This window comes from Ornithodoros turicata, chromosome 4 (assembly GCF_037126465.1).
Source record: "Ornithodoros turicata isolate Travis chromosome 4, ASM3712646v1, whole genome shotgun sequence".
Lineage (NCBI taxonomy): Eukaryota > Metazoa > Arthropoda > Arachnida > Ixodida > Argasidae > Ornithodoros > Ornithodoros turicata.
The window spans coordinates 66,777,650-66,798,029 of NC_088204.1; the positions used below are offsets into that span (position 1 = coordinate 66,777,650).

At 47.1% G+C, this 20,380-nt stretch overlaps 1 protein-coding gene across 1 annotated transcript; it reads right to left on the minus strand.

The window, feature by feature from the left end:
* Positions 1-944: 944 nt before the first annotated feature.
* LOC135393352 (uncharacterized) lies at positions 945-18,775 on the minus strand. The gene is made up of 10 exons (XM_064623824.1): positions 18,596-18,775; positions 16,541-16,687; positions 13,758-13,955; positions 11,750-11,886; positions 10,152-10,299; positions 8,746-8,916; positions 8,483-8,583; positions 5,788-6,016; positions 4,306-4,434; positions 945-1,254 (listed from the first exon to the last, which is right to left on the minus strand). Exons 1-10 carry the CDS (start codon positions 18,716-18,718, stop codon positions 991-993), a joined length of 1,647 nt encoding a protein of 548 aa, XP_064479894.1. The 5' UTR covers positions 18,719-18,775; the 3' UTR covers positions 945-990.
* Between the last annotated feature and the right edge of the window lie 1,605 nt (positions 18,776-20,380).

A 20,380-nucleotide genomic window follows, 5' to 3' on the forward strand; every position in this document is an offset into this window, starting at 1 on the left:
GTGTCGTCTTGCACAATAGTGACGACGGGAACAACAGTGACGTCACCGAGAAACCGAAACCAGACATGGGTTAACCGTAGGATTTAACTCATTTTCTCCAAAACGAGGAAGCGTTAATCTATCCTTTCTATTTTACGGGGATGATATACGTGTAGGGGACAATCGAATGCAGTCGCGATCAGAATACCCTCCGGAGGTCCGGACTGTCGCTTTAAAGTAGCACAGAAGTCATTTTTAACACCCAGTTTTCTTCCTATAAAACTGTTAAGTAGGCCAGTAAGATGCACCATGCGAAGTAATTTACACCACAGAGGCATAATTATCGCAGAAATTGAATTTAAAATACGCCGTAAAAAGCGACCGTGCGCAACGGTGGTGAAGAGCAGTACCAGCCTGTGATCTGCCTGGAACCTAGCGCTGACGCTATAAGGAGAACGCTCGCTGATTGGCCTAGAGAAATGTCGTCTGCTATTCCGCTGTCGTCTGCTACTCGGCTGTTCAGGGTTCAGATAAAGCCTTTCTCCTTGCTCGGTAATGCTTCGGCCGCTCCTTCTATCCCCAATTCTCCGGGAAAACTGGCAAAACAGGTTTACGGCGGCAAAGGGGCAATGCGCTGACCCCCACTGACCGACAAACCAGAACGAGTCTCCTTATGCCGTCATCGGTGACGTGCCATCATACCTCCTCATCCTCGTTATAGCTGGAGTGGCGAGTTAAGGGTGAACGCGCGGAGCTATGTTCATGTGAGTTTTTTTGTGGGAAACAAACTGCACACATCAAAACCTTTCGCACTATTTGGTATAATGACACACACACTTTCATCATATGTCTTAACCTGAATTTTTTTTGGATGACCCTCTGCGCTCCTTTAAAGTGCATGCGTGGACGTACAGTGTCATGAAGTGTTCTGTGACTGCGAATCGAATCGGCGTGAACCCTTATATTCCACTGCTTTAATTGGGCACCTTATCTCGTATTAGTCAGAAGTCATCACGTATGTAGGATTGCATTCATAAGGGTTGATGTGTAGCCACTGGCAGAACAGGTGCCCATAAAATCATCGAGATCCATATCGTAGACCACCACAGGGGAGTCACCCACACCTCGTTCGTAAGAACGCCTCATGCGAATGCGGATGTTCTCTTCCGTCATGAAGGTGGCCACGTAGTATACATTAGGACCGGCTAAGCTGAACGTCATGCTGCATTCGTCTTCGCCAGTTTCCACCCACTGACTTCTCGGCAGGTTGCAGACCTACAATGGATTCCCAGAATATTCAATATAGTAACGTGTACGAGGACGGTTACTAGAGGTAACTATATAGAGGTGTGCTCAGGCATGCGGCTATATCCGGGCGATATCCTGGATAGCGGACAGAAATTCGCGTGGCTAATAATCTGATAAAACTGCACCCCTCTGCGGTGCGGCGCGGTTATCAGCATCTAATCCGCAAATAAGAGTTACTGTCTCTGCCGACGTCCCCTTTTGAAAGCACCCCTGCACATCCAAATGGCGCTACGGTGTACCATTTCATGCGTTCATGTGCCTTCCGACCAGAGCATCAAACCGATTTTTTTTCCGGTTCGGTTCGTGGTCGTCTTCGGGTCCAGGCATATTGGGGTGTTTCGCGGTTCAGCTCCAGGAGGCCATATACACAGTCATGTCTCGATTATCCGGACAGCTCGGGAGTCGTCAGTTTTCGTCCGGATAACGAATTTCCGTATAACCGAACCAAGCAAACTTCCGGGTAAACCCGAAAAATTTGGGATACTTCTTTATAGTTCTAGAAATGGAAACCAGGAGAAGATCGTTACTTCAAAAATTGATGCGGAATGAGATGCTTAAAATCAGTAGACAAGCGTGTGACAGAATTTTGGCTACAGCCACGACATACGTTGCGTCACCCTGCTGTTCAAATGCATCAGAACGTTGGTCCGGCGCACATGCTTTTGTCTTTTTGAAAATGTCTTTGGCTCAGCAGGCCAAAAGACAGGCGATGCTTTCAGACGGCCTGGACGTTGTCATTCATATGTGGATTTCTTACGCCTGGTGGATATAGTGCGCGTCTTCCGCTTATCGCCTAACATCTCTACCGTGCGCCTGCACACACCAAAAGGGAATGACCCCTGAAGAAAAAGGTTTCAGCACAGAATGTCCCGGTACAATTTCCTGGAATTTTCCCGGAACAATGCGAACACAGCACATGCCAGGGACAGAGGAAGTTCACACTTTTCCGGACAAACGAACCAGAATGACCTAGGTCCTGGAACATTGGTCCCCGTACTTGCTGTCTGGATACGGATAACGAATTCCGGGTAACCGAGACAGCATCCAATGGTAGCAGGTTCGTTCCCGGTAATGTAGTCCGGCTAACGAGTTTTCCGGATATCTGAACTCCGGATAAACGAGACATGACTGCGGTTCCGAACCGGTTCAAGGTGTTCTAAGCCGGCTCCGAACCGGTTCATTGCGCGTGGTATATGCCCTAAAACGAATGGCATAGGAAAGTTCTGAAAGAAAGCGTTATTTCTCTTCGCATGTCCTATAGATGGCCGCAAAGCTGTGACAAGAACGCTTGTCCACAGGAAAACGAAACTATAGAGCGCGGTTGTCTGACGTTGTCTCCATCAATGCGGGCGTCCAGCTATGCATTTCCGCTTGTATTGGAGACTCGGGTTGCAAAAAATGTCGCATGAACCGGTCACTTTTGAAACAGGAACCTTTGCAACAGCTTGAACTCTCGATGTTTTGAAACTGGCTTTGAAACGGTAACCGAACTCGGTTCGGTTCAGCTCCAAGATGGCGGCGGTACTCTTCGGTTCAGTTCCGGTTCCGTTCCGGCAAAAATAACGGTTCTTTCCGGTTTTCGGTTCGGGTTCCGGTTCGGTTCGGTTCGGTTTGATGCTCTGCTTCCAACTGGTATTGGTGCGCAGCTGTGGTGAAATGTTCCCTTGAAGTTTGTATGTTGAATAGGAAAAAAAAAAAAAAAGCGCTTGAAACATAATTTCGTCATGTCGAGTTTTTCCTACAAATGCAGTAATCGCGGATGCGCGGATACTCGCAATACGGCGAGGATGAGGATACACCTACACTCTCACTGAAACAGAACCTCACCACATAGCACGCGGTGCACCAACCACTGCCTCGAATGATAGCGTTATCCCTTCTTATTCGACTAGAGGGAGGGGGGGGGGGTCGCCTTTATTGTGCCATTATAGTGTAGGAAAGTTGCCACAAAAGTCGTACGCCCCTCTCTCTTCGAGTCGGAAGCGATAACCCTACACTCGAACTTCACCATATAGCACGCTGTGCGCCAACCGTTGCCACGAATGATAGCGGTTGCGGTCCTGATTCTAGGAGAGGCGAGTGGAGAGGGGGTGTACGCCTTTTTGTGACAATTTAGATATGTGATAATTGCCACAAAAAGCCGTACGCCCCCTCTTTCCTCGAATCGAAAGCGATAACCCTATCATTCGTGACAGCGATTGGCGCACAGAGTGCTATGCGGTGAAGTTCCGTTTTTATAGTGTATATCGTTCGAGTGAATCATTCAATAGTTTGGGCAGAGGGTGCGATGGGCGGTGGAGTTCTGTTTTTGGAGTGCATACCACAACCAGCGCACTAGCGTTACCACGTCATTCGAGCCCACACACGTTCAGCGTATACTTCATATACTGATTCCATCACACGCCACCCTTGCATAGAGGGCAGCATATAGGACAGGCCACACTCTTAAAAATGACCTTCACCACATAGCACGCCCCAAGCCAATCATCATCCCGAGTGACATCGTTCTCTCACATGATTTGGGGAAAACGGGAGGAGTACGCCTTTTTGTGACAATTAACATTTCTGCATAAGTGTCACAAAAAGGCGTACGCCTCCCGTTTTCAACTAACCTAGGGCGAGAACGTTGTCATTCGGGATGATGGTTGGCCAGGTGCGTGCTATGTGGTGAAGTTCATTTTTAAGAGTGCAGTTCGCCAGGTAGTATAGGACTATACACTACACTCTTAAAAATGAACTTCACCGCATAGCACGCTCCTAGCCAACCATTATCACGAATTATATCGTTATCTGCCCTGATTTGTTGAATACGGGAGGCGCACGCCTTTTTTGTGACACTTATGCTGTTCATAATTGTCACAGAAAAGGCGTACGCCTCCCGTTTTCAACAAATCAGGGCAGATAACGATATCATTCGTGATAATGGTTGGCTAGGAGCGTGCTATGCGGTGAAGTTCATTTTTAAGAGTGTAGCATAGACGTTATACATGCCTACATATTGAACAAGTTGCCACGAACCGAGTGGTATCCGGCTTTTCGGGGATGTTTTGACGTCGGATCAATAGGAGCTCCTTTGGTGCTGGCCGAGCCGATATGCGGTTCCTCCGCAACGAATGTGTTCACCCCCAGCGAGATGGACACGGCTACCTGGGTTAAAGCGACGCATGTTCCATAAGGCACCATCGGTGAAACGTTCGTTCCCACTGATTATACAGGGTGTTTGCTGTAACGTGTCCCTGAATTATGTATAACAAAATCTAGACGTTGTACAAGGATGCCACAACAAGGATGAAGCAACTCACGTTCGTAAAAAAAGATACGAGTGTTAACTTCCAAGTTTCCAAGAGTGTAGACAAAGCACGAAGAATGCAGGATCAAGTGCCCGATTATTGGTTCAGGGCGCGTGGCGTTCACCCCTGTTCTTCACTTAACGACCAGTGACAGGCGAGACACAAAGTAATAGAGGTCGATTACTTTGACGAGAATACGGAACCTGCCAGCGGTGACTTCACTTTCACAACAGAACTTCACTGCATAGCAAGTTGTCCACCAACCATTGCTACGAATTATACACTCTTAAAAAAAAGACTTCACTGCATAGCACACTGCTAGCCAAAAATAATCTCGAATGATATCGTTATCTGCCCTGATTTGTTGAAAGCGGGAGGCGTACGCCTTTTTTTATGACACTTATGCTGTTCGTAATTGTCACAGAAAAGGCGTACGCCTCCCGTCACTTCAACAAATCAGGGCAGATAACGATATCATCCGAGATGATGGTTGGCTAGGAGTGTGCTATGCGGCGAAGTTCATTTCTAAGAATGTAAGGTTACCACTTCTGTTTCAAAGACCGAAGGGGGTCATACTAGAGCACTGCACGGGCCTAATTTTCAGGCCCGTGCCCAGCCCAGGCCCGGCTGCTACGGCCCGCACCCGGCCCGGGCCTGACGTCTTCTATAGATTTCCAGCACGGGCCCGGCTTGGGTCCGGCTTGAGCCCGACTCCGCCAGCACGGGCCCAGCCCGTACCTGACTAGTTCCATGCTCATGCCCGGTCCAAGCCCGCCTCTGCTCTATGCGTTCTCGAGGCTCGGAGGCGTATTTAGAATTACTAAAGAGCACAAATGGTACTGTGGTACTGGCCCGTACCCGGCACGGTGGCTGAAACCCGAGCCCGGCACAAGCCCGCATAAAAAACGCAAAGCCTGGGCCCGTGCAGTGCTCTAGGACATACGCCTTTTTGAAGCAATTTTGATATATGATAACTGCTACAAAAAAAGGCGTACGCCCCTCCCTGTCTTCAAATCAGAAGCGATAATCCCATCATTCGTGGCAGTGGTTAGCCCACAACGTGCTATGCGGTGAAGTTCTGAGAGTGGGGTTCTGTTGATCCCGTTCGTGTTCTTTCCTGCGTGACAGCATGAGTGAGATCACTCCTATACTCCGTCGTGCGTGGAACCCAGTTCTGCCATTGATTGTATGCTTTCATCTTCATGCGTACCTTTCTTGCAGCGCCGTGGGGAACTAAGGCCATGACTGCACGGGCGATTCTTGCCGACTCGATACCTCGACCCTTGCATTCGACCCGACGGCCACTTTGTAATGTGTGCGTCGTCACGATGATGAAGTCCAATTCGTTGTGGTACGTGTTCATGCCGTACCTTTCCACATAATCGGCACGAGGTGGAATAGTTAGAGCCACGTGAAAGTTGGGGTCAAGGAGACCCACGCTGTGAAGAGAACCGTACTTAGATATACTAACTGTACACTGTTTAAACAGAACTTCACCACATAGCACGCTCCCAGCCAACCATAATTCGGAATGATATCATTCTATGTCCTTATTTGCTGAAAATGGGAGGAGGCGCCTATCTGGGACACATTATGCATGTCCCAGATATGCTCCTCCCCTTTTTTTGAACGAATCATGACACAAAATGATTTAATTCGGAATGGTGGTTGGATAGGAGCGTGCTATGTGGTGAAGTTCTGTGTTAACAGTGCATGATTTGCTGGAAACGGGAGGCGTGCGCCATTTTTGTGACAATTATAAACTGCATATAAGTGCCACAGTAAAGGCACACGCCTCGCGTTTTCAACGAATCAGGGGAGAGCACGATGTCATTAGAGATGATGGTTGGCTAGGAGCGTGCTTTATGCGGTGAAGTTCATTTTTAAGAGTGCACGCAAGTTCCTTTCTGACATGGAAGCTGTACAAGAAACCACAATTTACGCTTTCCCCCCCTCTCTCTCTCCTTCTGACGTACGATGCGGAGAGTAACGTTGTTGCGGATGAGGCAGCTAAACATGCAGGGTGTCAGGTGAGAAAGTGTAAGTAAATATCTAAAAAAAAAAAGAAGAAGAAAATCTACGCGTGGTAAAAATTCGAGACTTGTATGACACTCCTGAAGGTTTTTGCCACCCACTCTTGTGATTTTCATTTCTATAATTAATTAGTACAATTTCGCTAATTGAAGTAAAAAATTTGCAAACGGAAGGTCACGTTTTTCTCACTGTGTTGGAAAGGCGATGTCAGCAATAGTGTATTCCACTTACAATTCCACTTAGTGTATTCCACTTAGTTTTCATACGATTTTTGCAAAACTTTGCCGCCCGAATAGCACCCACAAACTCGCCGCAGATTGCGCGCTCTTACTGCCCTCGCTCTGTCGCAAAACAGAAGCTACCCCGAAGGGTCCTCCCTCTACGAAAACACCAGCAGGAAAAAAGGAAAAATAACGGTAAAGAGCATGAGTGAAACAGATAGCAATTGCATGCGGGCACAAAGTGTTATCGCCACCTGTTTCACCTCCCTTTGCCCCAAAGATGTTGATCAGACTCCTGTGAAGATGGATAACCAATGACAGAAAGGTTTTGTATAATTACGCGCCTATTTCAGCGACTTTTTAAGATAAATATAGCGACTCCAAGCAGACAAAAAGTGGCAAGGTACAAGCTCACGTGCATAGTGGTAAGGGTGTGCGATCGCTTTCCACGCCGAACGCTGTGAGAGGACGTGGGCTGGAATCCCAACACCGCGGCTCTCTGCTTCCTGAGGTCATTCCTCCGTTTCTGGCAGACACTCCAGATGAATGTGGGCACAATTCTCCCTGAAGTCAGCCCACACCGCATGCTAACCCTCTGTCCCCCACCCCTTCCTGCTGTCCGCTCTCCATCTCTCCACATCTGTACGGCGCTCATATCCACAGTTCCATCGCGGTGCTAATACGAAAAAAAAAAAAAAAGAGAGAGAGAGAGAGAGAAACAGCTACTATAGAGCAATTTGTAGCATCTCTGACGGGAAATCGGAGTGTGTCACTTCGAATCCCGGTGCCAGTGCCTTTTCTTCAAATGCCATTATTCTATTGAAATGCGGAGGGGTATCGGATTGGCCTCCTCAAACAATTTCCGGCCATGAGTCCATTTGAGGAGAGCAATGAGAGCGCGCTCCGCATCCTTGTACCTCTCGAAGAGGAGAAGACGACGGAACGTTCCTTTCTCTCATAAATCACCAACGACGCAACTCAGGAATCCCGTTCCTTTTACGTTCGTGTCAAGGTAACGGGATGTTTCATTACGCAAGGAGACACTTTTGCACTTCAGCGCCCCTTCAATGAGGGAGTGTAACAATACAGCGGTTACATGGCAGCGCATTGGCTCTTCGACGATAAGCGATATGAAATATCATGTTTATCATTATTTTTTTTTAACTTTAGGATTGTGGCGGTCCCTGAAAACAGAACTTCGCCACATTACCGGGTCCTAGCCGACCATACTTTCAATGGTGCCGTTCCCCCTCATACGTTGTTCAAAATGTGAGGGGTACGCCTCTCTGTGACACTTTGCATCTGTGGTAATGGCCAGAAAAAGACGTATGCATCGCTCTCTAGTCAAATTAGATGGGTAGAAATCCAGCGAACCGGTAGAATGTGGGAAGGGAGTTGCCTCAGGACAGAAGCCGCCGATATTTCGAACAGAGACTGTTCTTCTTCTGGGCACCGTCCTCATCATTGGCCAGAAGAAGAACAGTCTCTGTTCGAAATATCGGCGGCTTCTGTCCTGAGGCAACTCCCTTCCTTCCTCTAGTCAAATTAGCAGTGCTAATTAGCAGTGTAGTCAAATTAGCACCACTTGTGCATCGCTTAGGTGGTTCCGTATGCTGACATTCTGTTTTTAGAGTTTGCTGGGCAACTCACGACTTGTATGACTTGATGATAGTCATGAACTCTTGCAGGTTTTGTTTGTCGTGCTTGTGGCCGCACTTTGCTAGAGGATAACTCCAGTGAAGATTGATCCCCTATGAAACGGGAATAGGCATAATATTGGGGAAACATATTGCACTTCATCCGTCGATGCGTTTTAAAACCTAATGCGCATGCTGGTAATACCTATAGTTGACAGACACAAGAAGATATTGTTATCCATTGGTAGAGCAACAAAGCTTTGAACTGTTGCTAACCTGTAGGTCGAACCTTTTGACGAGTTCGACTAGCCATGTTGCCAGTGTACGCCGCGAATAATCAGCCTTGAGTGCCCTCGATATATTCTGAGAGTCAGACAACTCCCCACCGATGGTCATGAGGAGTGGGACTTTGGTCTGTTGGATTACCGCGGGGGAAGTCTTTAGGTCCTGCGAGATTAACGACAATGGGTATCCCATTAACGGTGTGCTGGAGCAAAGCCACCTATATAATAAAGATGGCCCGCTCGATGCCCCCTCTCTCTCATTCGTTGCGATGTCGCGAGCTCCATCCGATAGTTCCAGGGGATTTCAAACAGTGAACATTTGATTAGCGGAACTCCTAACTACCCCATGTCGATTTGCTATGAGGCGCTGAGGCGCAAACTGTCGGTTTGCGCTTTGCTTTTGTCCCTGACGTATCCAAATGGCCTGTAAAGCCCTTCTGGAGGCCTTCACGAGTAGTAGTAGCAAGGGTGCCGAACTTGTATATTTCCTTTCATAACTGTGGCGGGACTCACATCGCCATCTTTTTCGTTTTCATTCATTCATTCACTTTCAATCAATCAATCAATTGCACCACAAACATTGCCTTCTAGAACGAAACGCGTTGCCTGTTTCTGCAGTGTGATCTACATGGTATCTGCCCTGAACCCACTGGGAGCAATTATCTGGCGAATTATATCACAAAGAATATGCCCTGAAACCCCTATTAAGCTTACAAGCGAAAATTACAAGAACTACTTTTGTTACATCAGTAAGAGATATCAAGGTGACGAATTTGGCTGATTTGTGAGTCTTCACCAGTGCGAAAACAGCGTCGGAAAACAGGCACACAGACGGACTACCGGACATGACGCGCGTTCTCTAGGTCCAGGGTGAGCGCGAGTGCTCGTCTCCTATAGTTGAGCACTCTACACTCTTAAAAATGAACTTCACCGCATAGCACGCTCCTAGCCAACCATCACCTCTAATGATATCGTTATCTGCTCTGATTTGTTGAAAACGGGAGGCGTACGCCTTTTTTGTGACACTTATGCTGTTCATAATTGTCACAGAAAAGTCGTACGCCTCCCGTTTTCAACAAATCAGGGTAGATAACGATATCATTCAAGATGATGGTTGGTTGGGAGCGTGCTATGCGGTGAAGTTCATTTTTAACAGTGTAGGACCAGCATCCCATAGGGCGTGGGCCAATGCTCGCCCCCTGGTTGGGTGTTCTAGGACGAGTGCCTCCTAGCACGAGCGCTAGTGCTCGTTCAGGTGATATAGCGCAATAGGAGCAGTCCTTGGAACGAGTGGTAGTGCTCGTCCTTCCAGTTGGCGCCATAGGACGAGCATGCCCTATAGGCCGAGCACCAGAGGTCTAAGAGTCGCCCTTCCTATTTTTGTCGTATCTTTGTTACCTTAATGAGACCCAAGTATTGAGGGTCCAGCTCTGGTCTCCTCAAAGCAAACCCGTAAGCGGACACAGCAACGGAATAATAGACCAAAAAGTTGCACAGCGGGGTTGGGATGTTGTCCGGCATGTAAGTATGTGTTTCACGATGGTACCTGCATACATTAGAAGAGGTTACGTCAGTCCAACCAACTGACTGTGAACGCGCGTGCGTTGGACATGTACAAGCATGTTCCACACTGATGAATATTGAAGCATATTCCAGACATGGCGGGTTTAACATACTTATATTGTCCCTTATGATAGTGTCGCTTTTTGCCCTGGTAGCGAGCGGTCGACGGCGAGGATCTGTACCACTGATTAGCGGGCGTCTCACACAGGTACGACTTCCACATTGAATTTTGATCAAAAAACTGGCATAGCAAAATAGATGTCATTTTAGCATGTGGGTTACACGGCCAGAAGAACGTCCCGTGGGACAGCGTCTGCGACTACTGGACGACTAATTATCTAAAATTAACTAAAATTGACTAAAATTCATTAATTACCTAATTAATCATATGTTTTCTGGGAAATGCGAGGGGGCAGAATTAGAGCCAGTCATTATTCAAATCCACCGTCCTTATTAAACACCCTGTGAAGCGAATGTACTTTCAGACATAAAACGCCAAATTGCAAATGACCGAAACTAGACCTACACGCTTTTCAAGCTCAGCAACGACGCGGCCTTTACCCTATCTGGGCCGGAGAGCGGTCTCAAATTAGCGCCTACTCAGCGCCTGCGAGCCAATCAGCTCCATCGCTCCAAAGCACATGCCCTCTCACCGGGATTGGCTGTCGCTCTTTCTGCGCTCGAGTGCTGCGTAGTTTTGGTTTCGCCTCATTGGCATAGCAAAATTTGGCAAGTTATAACTCGAAGTACGTTCGCTTCTCAGGGTGTTTAATAAGGGCAATGGATTTGAATAATGACTGGCTTCAATTCTGCTAACCCGCATTTCCCCCTAAAAATCTACTTAATAAGTTAATAAATTAATTTTAGCTAATTGGTCGCCAGGAGTTGCATACGCTTTCCTACAGAATGTCTCCCTAGCCGTATAATCCACCAGCTGAAGCGGCATCTATAATGCTCTGCTGGTTCTTTTAAATGAAAATTCTCTTATCGAATAAAAAAAACCGTTACGGAAAGCGGAACTGATGGTACATATCCATGTCCTCCTTTCGCCGCGTTTTGCATTAGCTTGACGGAGAACTGACGGCGGGATCTTGATCCAACGATTTCCGCGTTTTTTTTTCACCAATGACTAATGTAGAACGGAATCTATTATGTAACGGAACGTGGCAATTCCGCCACGTGCTTTCTGCTCGAGAAAAAAAAAAAAAAAAAAAAAGGAAAAGAACGTTACGGTCACTTCGCGAATTTGGAACTTCAATTCGGAAATTTTCATTCGCTACGACAAGGAATCGGAATGAAGAATGTCCGTATGTGGCCGAGGGTACATATCGTGAACCCCCTAATTCTCGGACGAGTAGATTTCTAAGTACATTTATTAAAGACGTTAGGTGAAACACTCTGCATGACTGGAGTGGCTTTTTTACGAAACCTACTTGGGGTCGAACACACAAATGATCACGCGGTGGTGACGTGCAGGTGCAACATTGAAGCCGCTAAAGGTCGGGGACGGCAGGGCTTCAGTTTCATCGATGACCAGTTGGCTGTCACACTTCTCAGGGACTTTTTCCTCCTGTTTATTAAAGAAAGGACATCTTACGAGTACCCAGTGCATATCACAATGCTCTGCTTGGCGCGTTTGTAGGTAGCCAAGTATACAGCGGTGGCGTCACATCTTGCTGGATGGTAATCGCTTAATCAATTAGTTCCCTCGTGGCCATTTTCCCACTCACAGTCACGTTCAAAACACACTGTACGTTATGTAGAGTTTAAAATAATAGTCCGAGGGCAGGGACAGACGGGGCACTTTCAACCGTAACATCAGCTTCAGCTTAAAGTGCCACTCGGGACTCGGAAAACATCGGTTATTTTATTTAGTCCATGAAAAGAAGGTACCTCAGGGATTCTATACGCAAAATTTCAATCCTCTTTACGAACGCTGTGCATTTCTGTCAAGTTTTGAAGATCTGCTGAGCCTCCACAAATTTCGATGACGCCAGGAGCGGGTGACGTAATCATAAGCCCACAAATTGCAATGACGTCATGTTCCGGAGAGGGCACTCGTCCCCTAGCAATGACGCTGCCGTCCGTGGAGGGTCACATGGTGGAGAAGTCACGTGACGCTGATCGAAAGAGGGCAAAACGGGAGAAATTTCTTCACCTTCCTTTGTGTTTTCTCGAACGTCGAAGCGTTTGGTGGATATGTCACGCGGAACTCCGCTAACGGAGTGCAAGAAGTGAGCCCCCTGGAAGACGCAAAGGGTAACAACGTTGCCAGATGAGAGCCGGGCGCTCCGTCGGAGCCTAACATTACGTCACAGTTCCCAACAATAAAAATTAATTTTCTCTAGCCTTCGCGTCACGCAGAGCAAACATATTTTGCAGGAATGTTACGTGAGACAAGAAGATTTCAATAACATAACTTTCGTAGGATTCTGAAAACACGAGATTCAGTTCCTAGTTAAAGGTTGTGCCCGCGAGGAATCCGGAATTCTAAAGTTGTGATATCCACTTGGAGACGCTCTCCAAGAAGAGGACACCAAAAAAGTGTCGCAAAGCTCGTTCGCGTTTTTTCATAAAACACAAAAACCACTTAATTTGAAACCAACTGCCAGCTTCCGGTTGAAACGTCCCTTCCCTGCTTCGCCCCTTCCGGTGACGTAATTGGCATTGACGACGAGATCCACAATCGCTCAGCTGACGGTGTATCCAGGGTGGTCGCGATCCGATACCACAGAAAGCATGGACGCAGATGGTTCTAGCGACTATTCGGCAGGAGATTGCGAGTCGGAAGACCACATTTTGTGATGTACAGCCTGCCTTCATAATCGACTCCACTGACGTCGGTCCGCACACTGTTGCCTGAATTCGGCGGGAAGCGGAGCAGCAGGCTCCAAAATTCGATTAAATTCATTTTGTAATGTTTGCAACCGTTTCAAAACGAAATATTTCAGTTACGTGCTTTTGAGGCACGCACTATTCCGATCGCATCTTCAGTTGAACTATGTTTCTTTTCTTTCTTTTTTTGTCCGAACACCAACTTTAACCACGAGAGAAGTGACGAAAATCGCCGGCGAATGCTAGTGGTTAGAATCGAGTGCGGGATTCCCCGTTTCCTTGAAATCCGTTCCAACGAAAACGAAACGAACACCACCGTCGATTAAAGAGATGGTAAAAGGTGGGTCCTCACTATGCCGATCGCGGCTCTCCCCGCTCTGCTTTGTCTATGGCTCACTATGCCGATCGGCCTTGCCGTTCGGCTTCCCTGTCCGCACGATAGATGACTGGTATCGCGGCGTCCGCATAAGCGAGAATGACTGTTTGGTTTGTTCAAAATAAATCGAGCTGCGAGTGGCGCCCTCCTGTTTGTGCTTTTGCCTCATCGTTTCATCGTGTCACCTGGTGGATTTTCGCCACCCTATAAATACTGCGTGGAGATGTCACCTCTGGTTGTTCTTCTGTGGCCTCCTCCTGCGCTACAGTGCGCCACGGGGTGGACGAAGTTCGATGAGCGATGGCAGCCGGAGTGTACGGGAGCAGGAAAAAGCCCAGGGGAAGCACCAGTGCAATGAAGGTCACAGACACCAGGACCCAGGCGTAGTACAACTTGCCCTCGAACTCAGCTGGGGGGACTTCGTTGAACTGTTGCAAATAAAAGAGAAGAAGAAGAAAAGCAAGGTAGAAGAAATTTGCTATGCCTGTATAAGGAAAGAGAGCGTAAAATGAAGCTCGAGTGTATGTCCTTGTTCGACCCTTCTGCCTTCTGAGGACATATCTCCTTAAAGTAACCGATGCCTTTTGCGACGAATACATCAAAGACGAGCGTCCAATGCAGCAAGCACCCAAACCGCAGACCATGAGCTCCAGGTGCATGAAGGACGATAACGTACAGGCGTGACTTCCAGTCCGCTGTGCCTTGTTGCAAGGTACTAGCGTCAGTCCCACACTGTCAAACAGTCGCAGGCCCCCACTGTCACCATCGACCAATCAGTCGGACTCCAGCTATATATTTTTTTTTTGTACGTCTTGGCGTCATATAAAGCCCATGCAAAATGAGATCAATGATACGCCGAAAAATGTTCTAAAACTAGAAACACAGAATACGGCACATCGAGCTCCTTCGGGTACCAAAAGGATGAAAATGATTCATATTGGTGTTTACAGAACCAACATAATTCGTGAGAAGTCCTACTGAATGTCACAGGGGTAACGTTGAGAGTGCTCAAACTGTAGCAAAAACTATATATATATATATATATATATAGAGAGAGAGAGAGAGAAAAAAACATAAGGGCTCCAAAGCGGATCATTTGGACATTGCTTGTGCACCATACGGACTTTTTTACAAATCCACTTTGATAACTGAAGGTGTGCTCAAAGTGGCTAAACTACTCAGAACGAGCATATCATGTTTTGTAGTCCTCCTTTTAGCTCCAGCAGCGCCATAAGGGTGTTGTCAAAGCAAACTTGTTCTAATGCCCTCTGTACGGTACCTGTGATGTCACGAACGTATCACCCGTATCACAGTGTATGCGATCTTTTATGTGCTCACGGTTTTCTACTCAGTCTTGAAAGCAACGAAGAAAAAGCAAGTGCACCGCGTCCTGCATGTCAAAGCGCTGCTAATGCCGAGGAGGATAGTACAAAACTTGCACCGCGCATCGTACAGGACCGAACTCAACTATTAATAAGGGCTAAATGCAATAAACGGGAGAAAGGTGTCCTGAAGGGGTCTGATAAGGGGAGGGGAGATAGCGATCGTTATCGTTATATTTAAAGTTCGCGCGCTCCTAAGCGCGGTTTGGTAGGCTCGCGCAAGAGCTCGTGGCGAATCACAGGCCGAAGTAACGCGCGAAGCTGAAGATTGGGCACAGGGACTCTATCCTCTTCTCGCAGTTTCTTGGACCGCGCCATATCTGCAGCGACGAATCTGATTTCCTGTGCCAGCTTTCTAAGATGAAACAATTATTTGTGGCCCGGGGTTACCCTACAGCACTTCTGGAGAAAGCTGCCACTCGGGTGTCCGCTATCTCACAGTACGCGACTTTGCAAATTTCAACCCCCAGACAAGGCCCAAACCCTTCCGATCTCACGAACACCGTCGTCTTATCTACTTACAGCAGCACGATAGCATTAAAGGAGCTAGGAACTGTACCAAGCGAGCCCGCCGACTGTGTCGGCTCCAAACGACGATTTCAACGTGTTGTCTGTGACTCCTTTTGTATAAGTGAATTTGATAGGTGCGTATCTTCAGCACATAGCATGCTCCTAGCCAACCATCTTCCCGAATGACAACGTTCTCGCCCATGATTTGTTGATAACGAGAGGCGGAGCCTATTATGTATCTACTATGCGCGGCTACAAAATGGGCTACGCCTCACGTTTTCAACAAGTCAGAGACGAAAACGTTGTCATTCGGGATGATGGTTGGCTAGCAGCGTGCCATGTAGTCAAGTTTATCTTGAAGAGGGTAAAGCAGAACGTAATGTGTACCTCCGCGTTGGCGTCTGAGTGCTACAATTCTTCAGATGACGTAACGATGGATAGAGGTATCTGGACGGCGGTGCGTCTACTCCCCGGAATACTAAAGAGAGTGCGTTTTTGTATTAACGCTGCACAAGTTATGAAGGTGAAGAATTGAACAATCGATTGTAAATAGAATTACGAAGCGTAGAAGAACAATATTACATCTATTAAACCCGTAACTAAATACATGCAGATAGGAGTTTTTACCTCCTTTGACGATCACCAGGAGACCCTCGAGTCGCAACATTTTTCCGGTCCAGATCACACCCTTGATAAACTTCGCGTGGTCGTTGTTAGGCGTGGTAGTTGGCAGTCAAATTTTTCGAAGACGGGAGGAAGGTGGTCTAACTTTTCATCTGGGTGCTGTTCATCCTGACGGACTCAATGACAGATTACTGTGGGTTTCTAATTTTCTTTTCTGCTTGATGTTGTCACATGCCATCCCAACTGTACGTGTATGTGCTGGGCCCCAGGGCCCAGTTGGTATGCCTGATACCGTCCCTCCTTCTTCATTCCCGTACTGCCTGACGAAGAGTTTGGCGCTCGAGACTTCGCACAGCTCGTCAATCCCCCTTAGCTTAAGCCCCCCCTTACACCTTTCTCCTTTTCATTGCATTTTCGTCACGTGTACTCGGCAGCCGCAGAGTTTTTACCTATTATAAGGGCTTCAGCGCTCCACGTGCAAGCTTCAGCCAACATACCTCATCCTCATCGGTGTCAGGTATTGGCTCCGCCGGTGCTGGAGCTCCGGCAGGAGCCACCTCTGGAGCAGGCTCAGGCTGAGGTTCTTCCTGGGGCGGCTCGTTTGCAGCTGCTGTTTCTGGTTCTGGTTTTGCAGCTTCAGTTGTCTATGCGAGGCATGTCAACGAAAAAGTAATGTCAAAATAGTTCTTGCTTAACTTTCAGAAGTTGCAGACACAGTGCAGAGCTCTTAGCTAACCTCTATTCCTTACACATTGATCACTTCGTAACTGCGTTCTGACCAGCTGCTTTGAGGAAAAAAAATGAAGTCAGACGGAGCAGTTTGTGTGTTTTACCCCCCTTTCGGCGTCAACTTCATCACCCGGTATACTCTCTCTCCCTCTTTCACCTCTCTGATTTCGTCGTCGCCTGTTCGGAGGAGAAATACGCGCAAAAGACTCATTTTTCTCGCCAAATGTGAAAGAGAATACCGGGTGATCTCGACGCAGTACCAACACCCCATCACCACGGTTGCGGAGGAGAGTTCGAAATTAGCCATATAACTGTTGAAACTACGCCGCTCTGGTGGACAAAGAAGACTGCGTCTCCGATTATCTCGGAAAAGTGCGGTAATCCCGAACGAGAGCAGCGCCAACTCAGCCTGAAGTTTGTGAAGCATTCAATAAGTATGCCTCTTAGGTTGTAGATACAGCACCAACACCCACAGTCTATCACCAAAATACAGATAAACGGCCGTGGTGCCTTTGTTTGGTAGCGTTCGTTTTAGCAATATCATTCATCCAGTCGCTTCAGCCGACTGAGTTGATGGAAATGAAGACTGTGCTTGTAAGACTGGCTGTGCTTGTAATATACGCACCTTAGCATGCATGTGTTTGATTTGCGGTCGGCTCACTGCAGTTTTCATCTTACAGCTTCTTTCAGGTCTAACCGGTGATCCCTCTCAACGTTACTCTGAAAGCCTCAGATGCTTCGCGGCTTTCTCTTTGAGCAAACTTAGAATTACAGTTTAGAGTTATAGGTTAGAATGTTTCATAAAGAGGTAGGTAGAACTTTCAAATATTGAAACAGTGAACCCAGTATGAACCCCCGTTAATCTGACATTCTCGCTCTATGACCCAAGCTGTTGGTCCACAATTCGCGTGATCCCTTAGCACGTCATACAGAGATACAGAAATAGTAGTTTATCGTTTTGGTTTTTGGGAAACATAGCGTTAAGGTTTTTGGCCAATAAGTAGTATTCGTCGTCCATCGACAAAATACGAATTATTATTATTATTATCCCAACCTCGACCTTGCGCCGGTAGTCAACGAATAAATTGTTATGAGCTGAACCAACTAAAAAGAGTGCTATTTTAAAGGCATTTAAAAATAGTAATTAACTTAAGTAGGAAAGTGACGTTGCTCCAGTAATAACAGGGGGTCTAACCTGACCACTCCACTGTGGAAAAATAATCAGAAAAATAAGAAAGAAAAACAACAACAAAAAGACCACAAAAAATGTCCTGAAGTTATAGGTTCATATGACTCCACCGATACGTCAAATAGCTTCACTGCTCAGAGGGGGTAAAGCTTTTCCCCTGGGAAGAGATTCATCTCCCTCCAGAAAGGAGAGATTACACATGTGTCGGAATTTGACTTCATCAAATTAAGTCACACATAACTGTTTGTTCTTGGAGTGCATTCAATAGATGCTTACGAACCCGTCTAGCCAATATGGCAACCCAATGACCGAGAAGAAATACGATATTTGTATATCGGTGCCTGTAATTCATTTCCGTGGTATTTTCACCGATGTCGTAGTGAGCTCACCAGTAGTTGTGGTGCAGGACGCGATATGACACAAACCATTCTCGTGCCGGACGACCACAATCACACTGTAGGGTAAGTAGCGTGTGCGCAATTTTGAGCTTGCCCTTCCAGGTTTCGCATTTGCGCGCTGTTATGCTAGTTGGGCTTTCCAATCAGAAATTGGGTTCTCGTATTGGATTCTTCTCGCAGTAACGAAATTTGATAAATTTTTAGAAGGAACAGCAGGGTGTCTAGATGGACCTCACCGCTTCTGTTTCATGTCCCGCTTGTGTCGTCTCCACAGCTTCCGTCTCCCCAACTTCCGTCTCCCCAGGCTCCCCCTCTGTGTGCTCCGGTTCCCAGAACATTGTTGAAATCGCGGCAGTCATAGTTGAAACTAATTCAAGTTGAAACTAGTTCAAGCTGTTCGAAGTCCGCCCTCTCCTTCTTCTTCTGCTTCTTCTTCGTATAACTGGAAGGTTTCTGGGGCTATACGTGTTCTCCCTGGTGGCCACCTGCAGCTCCATTTCTTCTAAGTTTCAGCGTAAGTGTGAAGGCGTGTCTTGAACCTGCGACGCTCTGACATGAGCGTCACTGTTTCCTTCATCCTCTCATTTTCACATCAGCGTGAGAACGGCTTAATAATATCGGTTGACGATACCGCTGTCTTTTAAAAATGCGCAGAGGGCTTTCATTACGTTCACTTGCTGCTGTTTGCAGCGTCAGTAACCTAAGAGTTGTACAACTCCAATAGGTGTACAACTCAATTTCTCAAGCAATATTTCGCTTCTGAGCTATTTTCGATACCAGATTTGGCGTGTGCTCAGCAGTTGCGGATTCGTGCTGATTGGATTACACTGATTAGAAGTCAGCTTAAGTTGTGCGCAGGTCTTGCGAGGATCTACAACTTATCAGAATATTAGTACCACCGTTTTGTTAAAAAAAAAAAAAACTAAGCAAACTATAGAGAAAGTCATAGAGATGCAGCCGCCATACTAGGCTGACGCCCCTTACGCGTAAATCTAGTCTAGTTACCATACGCATAACCATAATACCTTCTCTCTTCATCGCGACTTATCGGTAAAGCGCCAGTTGCGTGCGGCTCCACGCCTCATTAACTGAGTTAACAGACCAGCCAAGCAATTGTACGTGTATTTTTCCCTTCCGCTTTCTTTCTTTTTCCTAATTGTGGAGCACAGTTTATATCCTACACCTGCAAGTTCCTCATGCTGACTCATATATTGTTTGACTGGATCAGGTATAGGCTATCTACAACGATCTCATAGGTCTGCCGAAATCACACTTCCCTGAGAGAAACTGCTATTTTGTCTACTTAGCTCGCCCTAAATAAACGTCTGCAGTGTAGACGTAATGTAATATCAATAAATTAAAAAAAAATTGCCTTCGGTCAACCGATTTGCACCGGTTCAAAACAGTTCGACCTATATTTTCTCTTCGTTGGTCCCGAACCTGAAGCGAACCGATTTGGGCCTTGAACCCGAACCAAATCCCCGAAAATAACAGTTCCCTCGATACAGATTCCTAATTTTCGGTGCCTCTATACCTTGGGTTTGCTCATATCTCGCACAAAGGAGCGCCGGCTAACCGTCAGCATTCCATTCGGTGGATGGTGATGTCGACGGTTACGTAGTCGGGCACAGCGCTTTCTCCCCACGACACACTACTCGCCAACCGCCAGAGCGTCATAACTCTCATTAGTAAAACACAACAGGCAAGGGCCGAAGGTTTATTGGCAGCCGCTGTCTTCCTCGACGTCAAGAAAGTGTACGACAGTGTCCTTCATAGGGCAACCATGGCGACGCTTTCAGAAGCTGAAGTTGGCGGCTGCCCCTGGTCATGGACCAAAATCCTTTTGGCTGATCGCCCCCTGTTTGTGCGCACCGCTGCGACGTTCCGCGTGCATCGTGGTGTCCCACAAGGAAGCTTCTTCAGCCCCCTCTTATTCAATATCATTACGGCTTTTCTTCCTGCGCAGCTTCTTAATCACACTCACTTTACAATATGTGCTGACGACATCTGTATCTGGACTT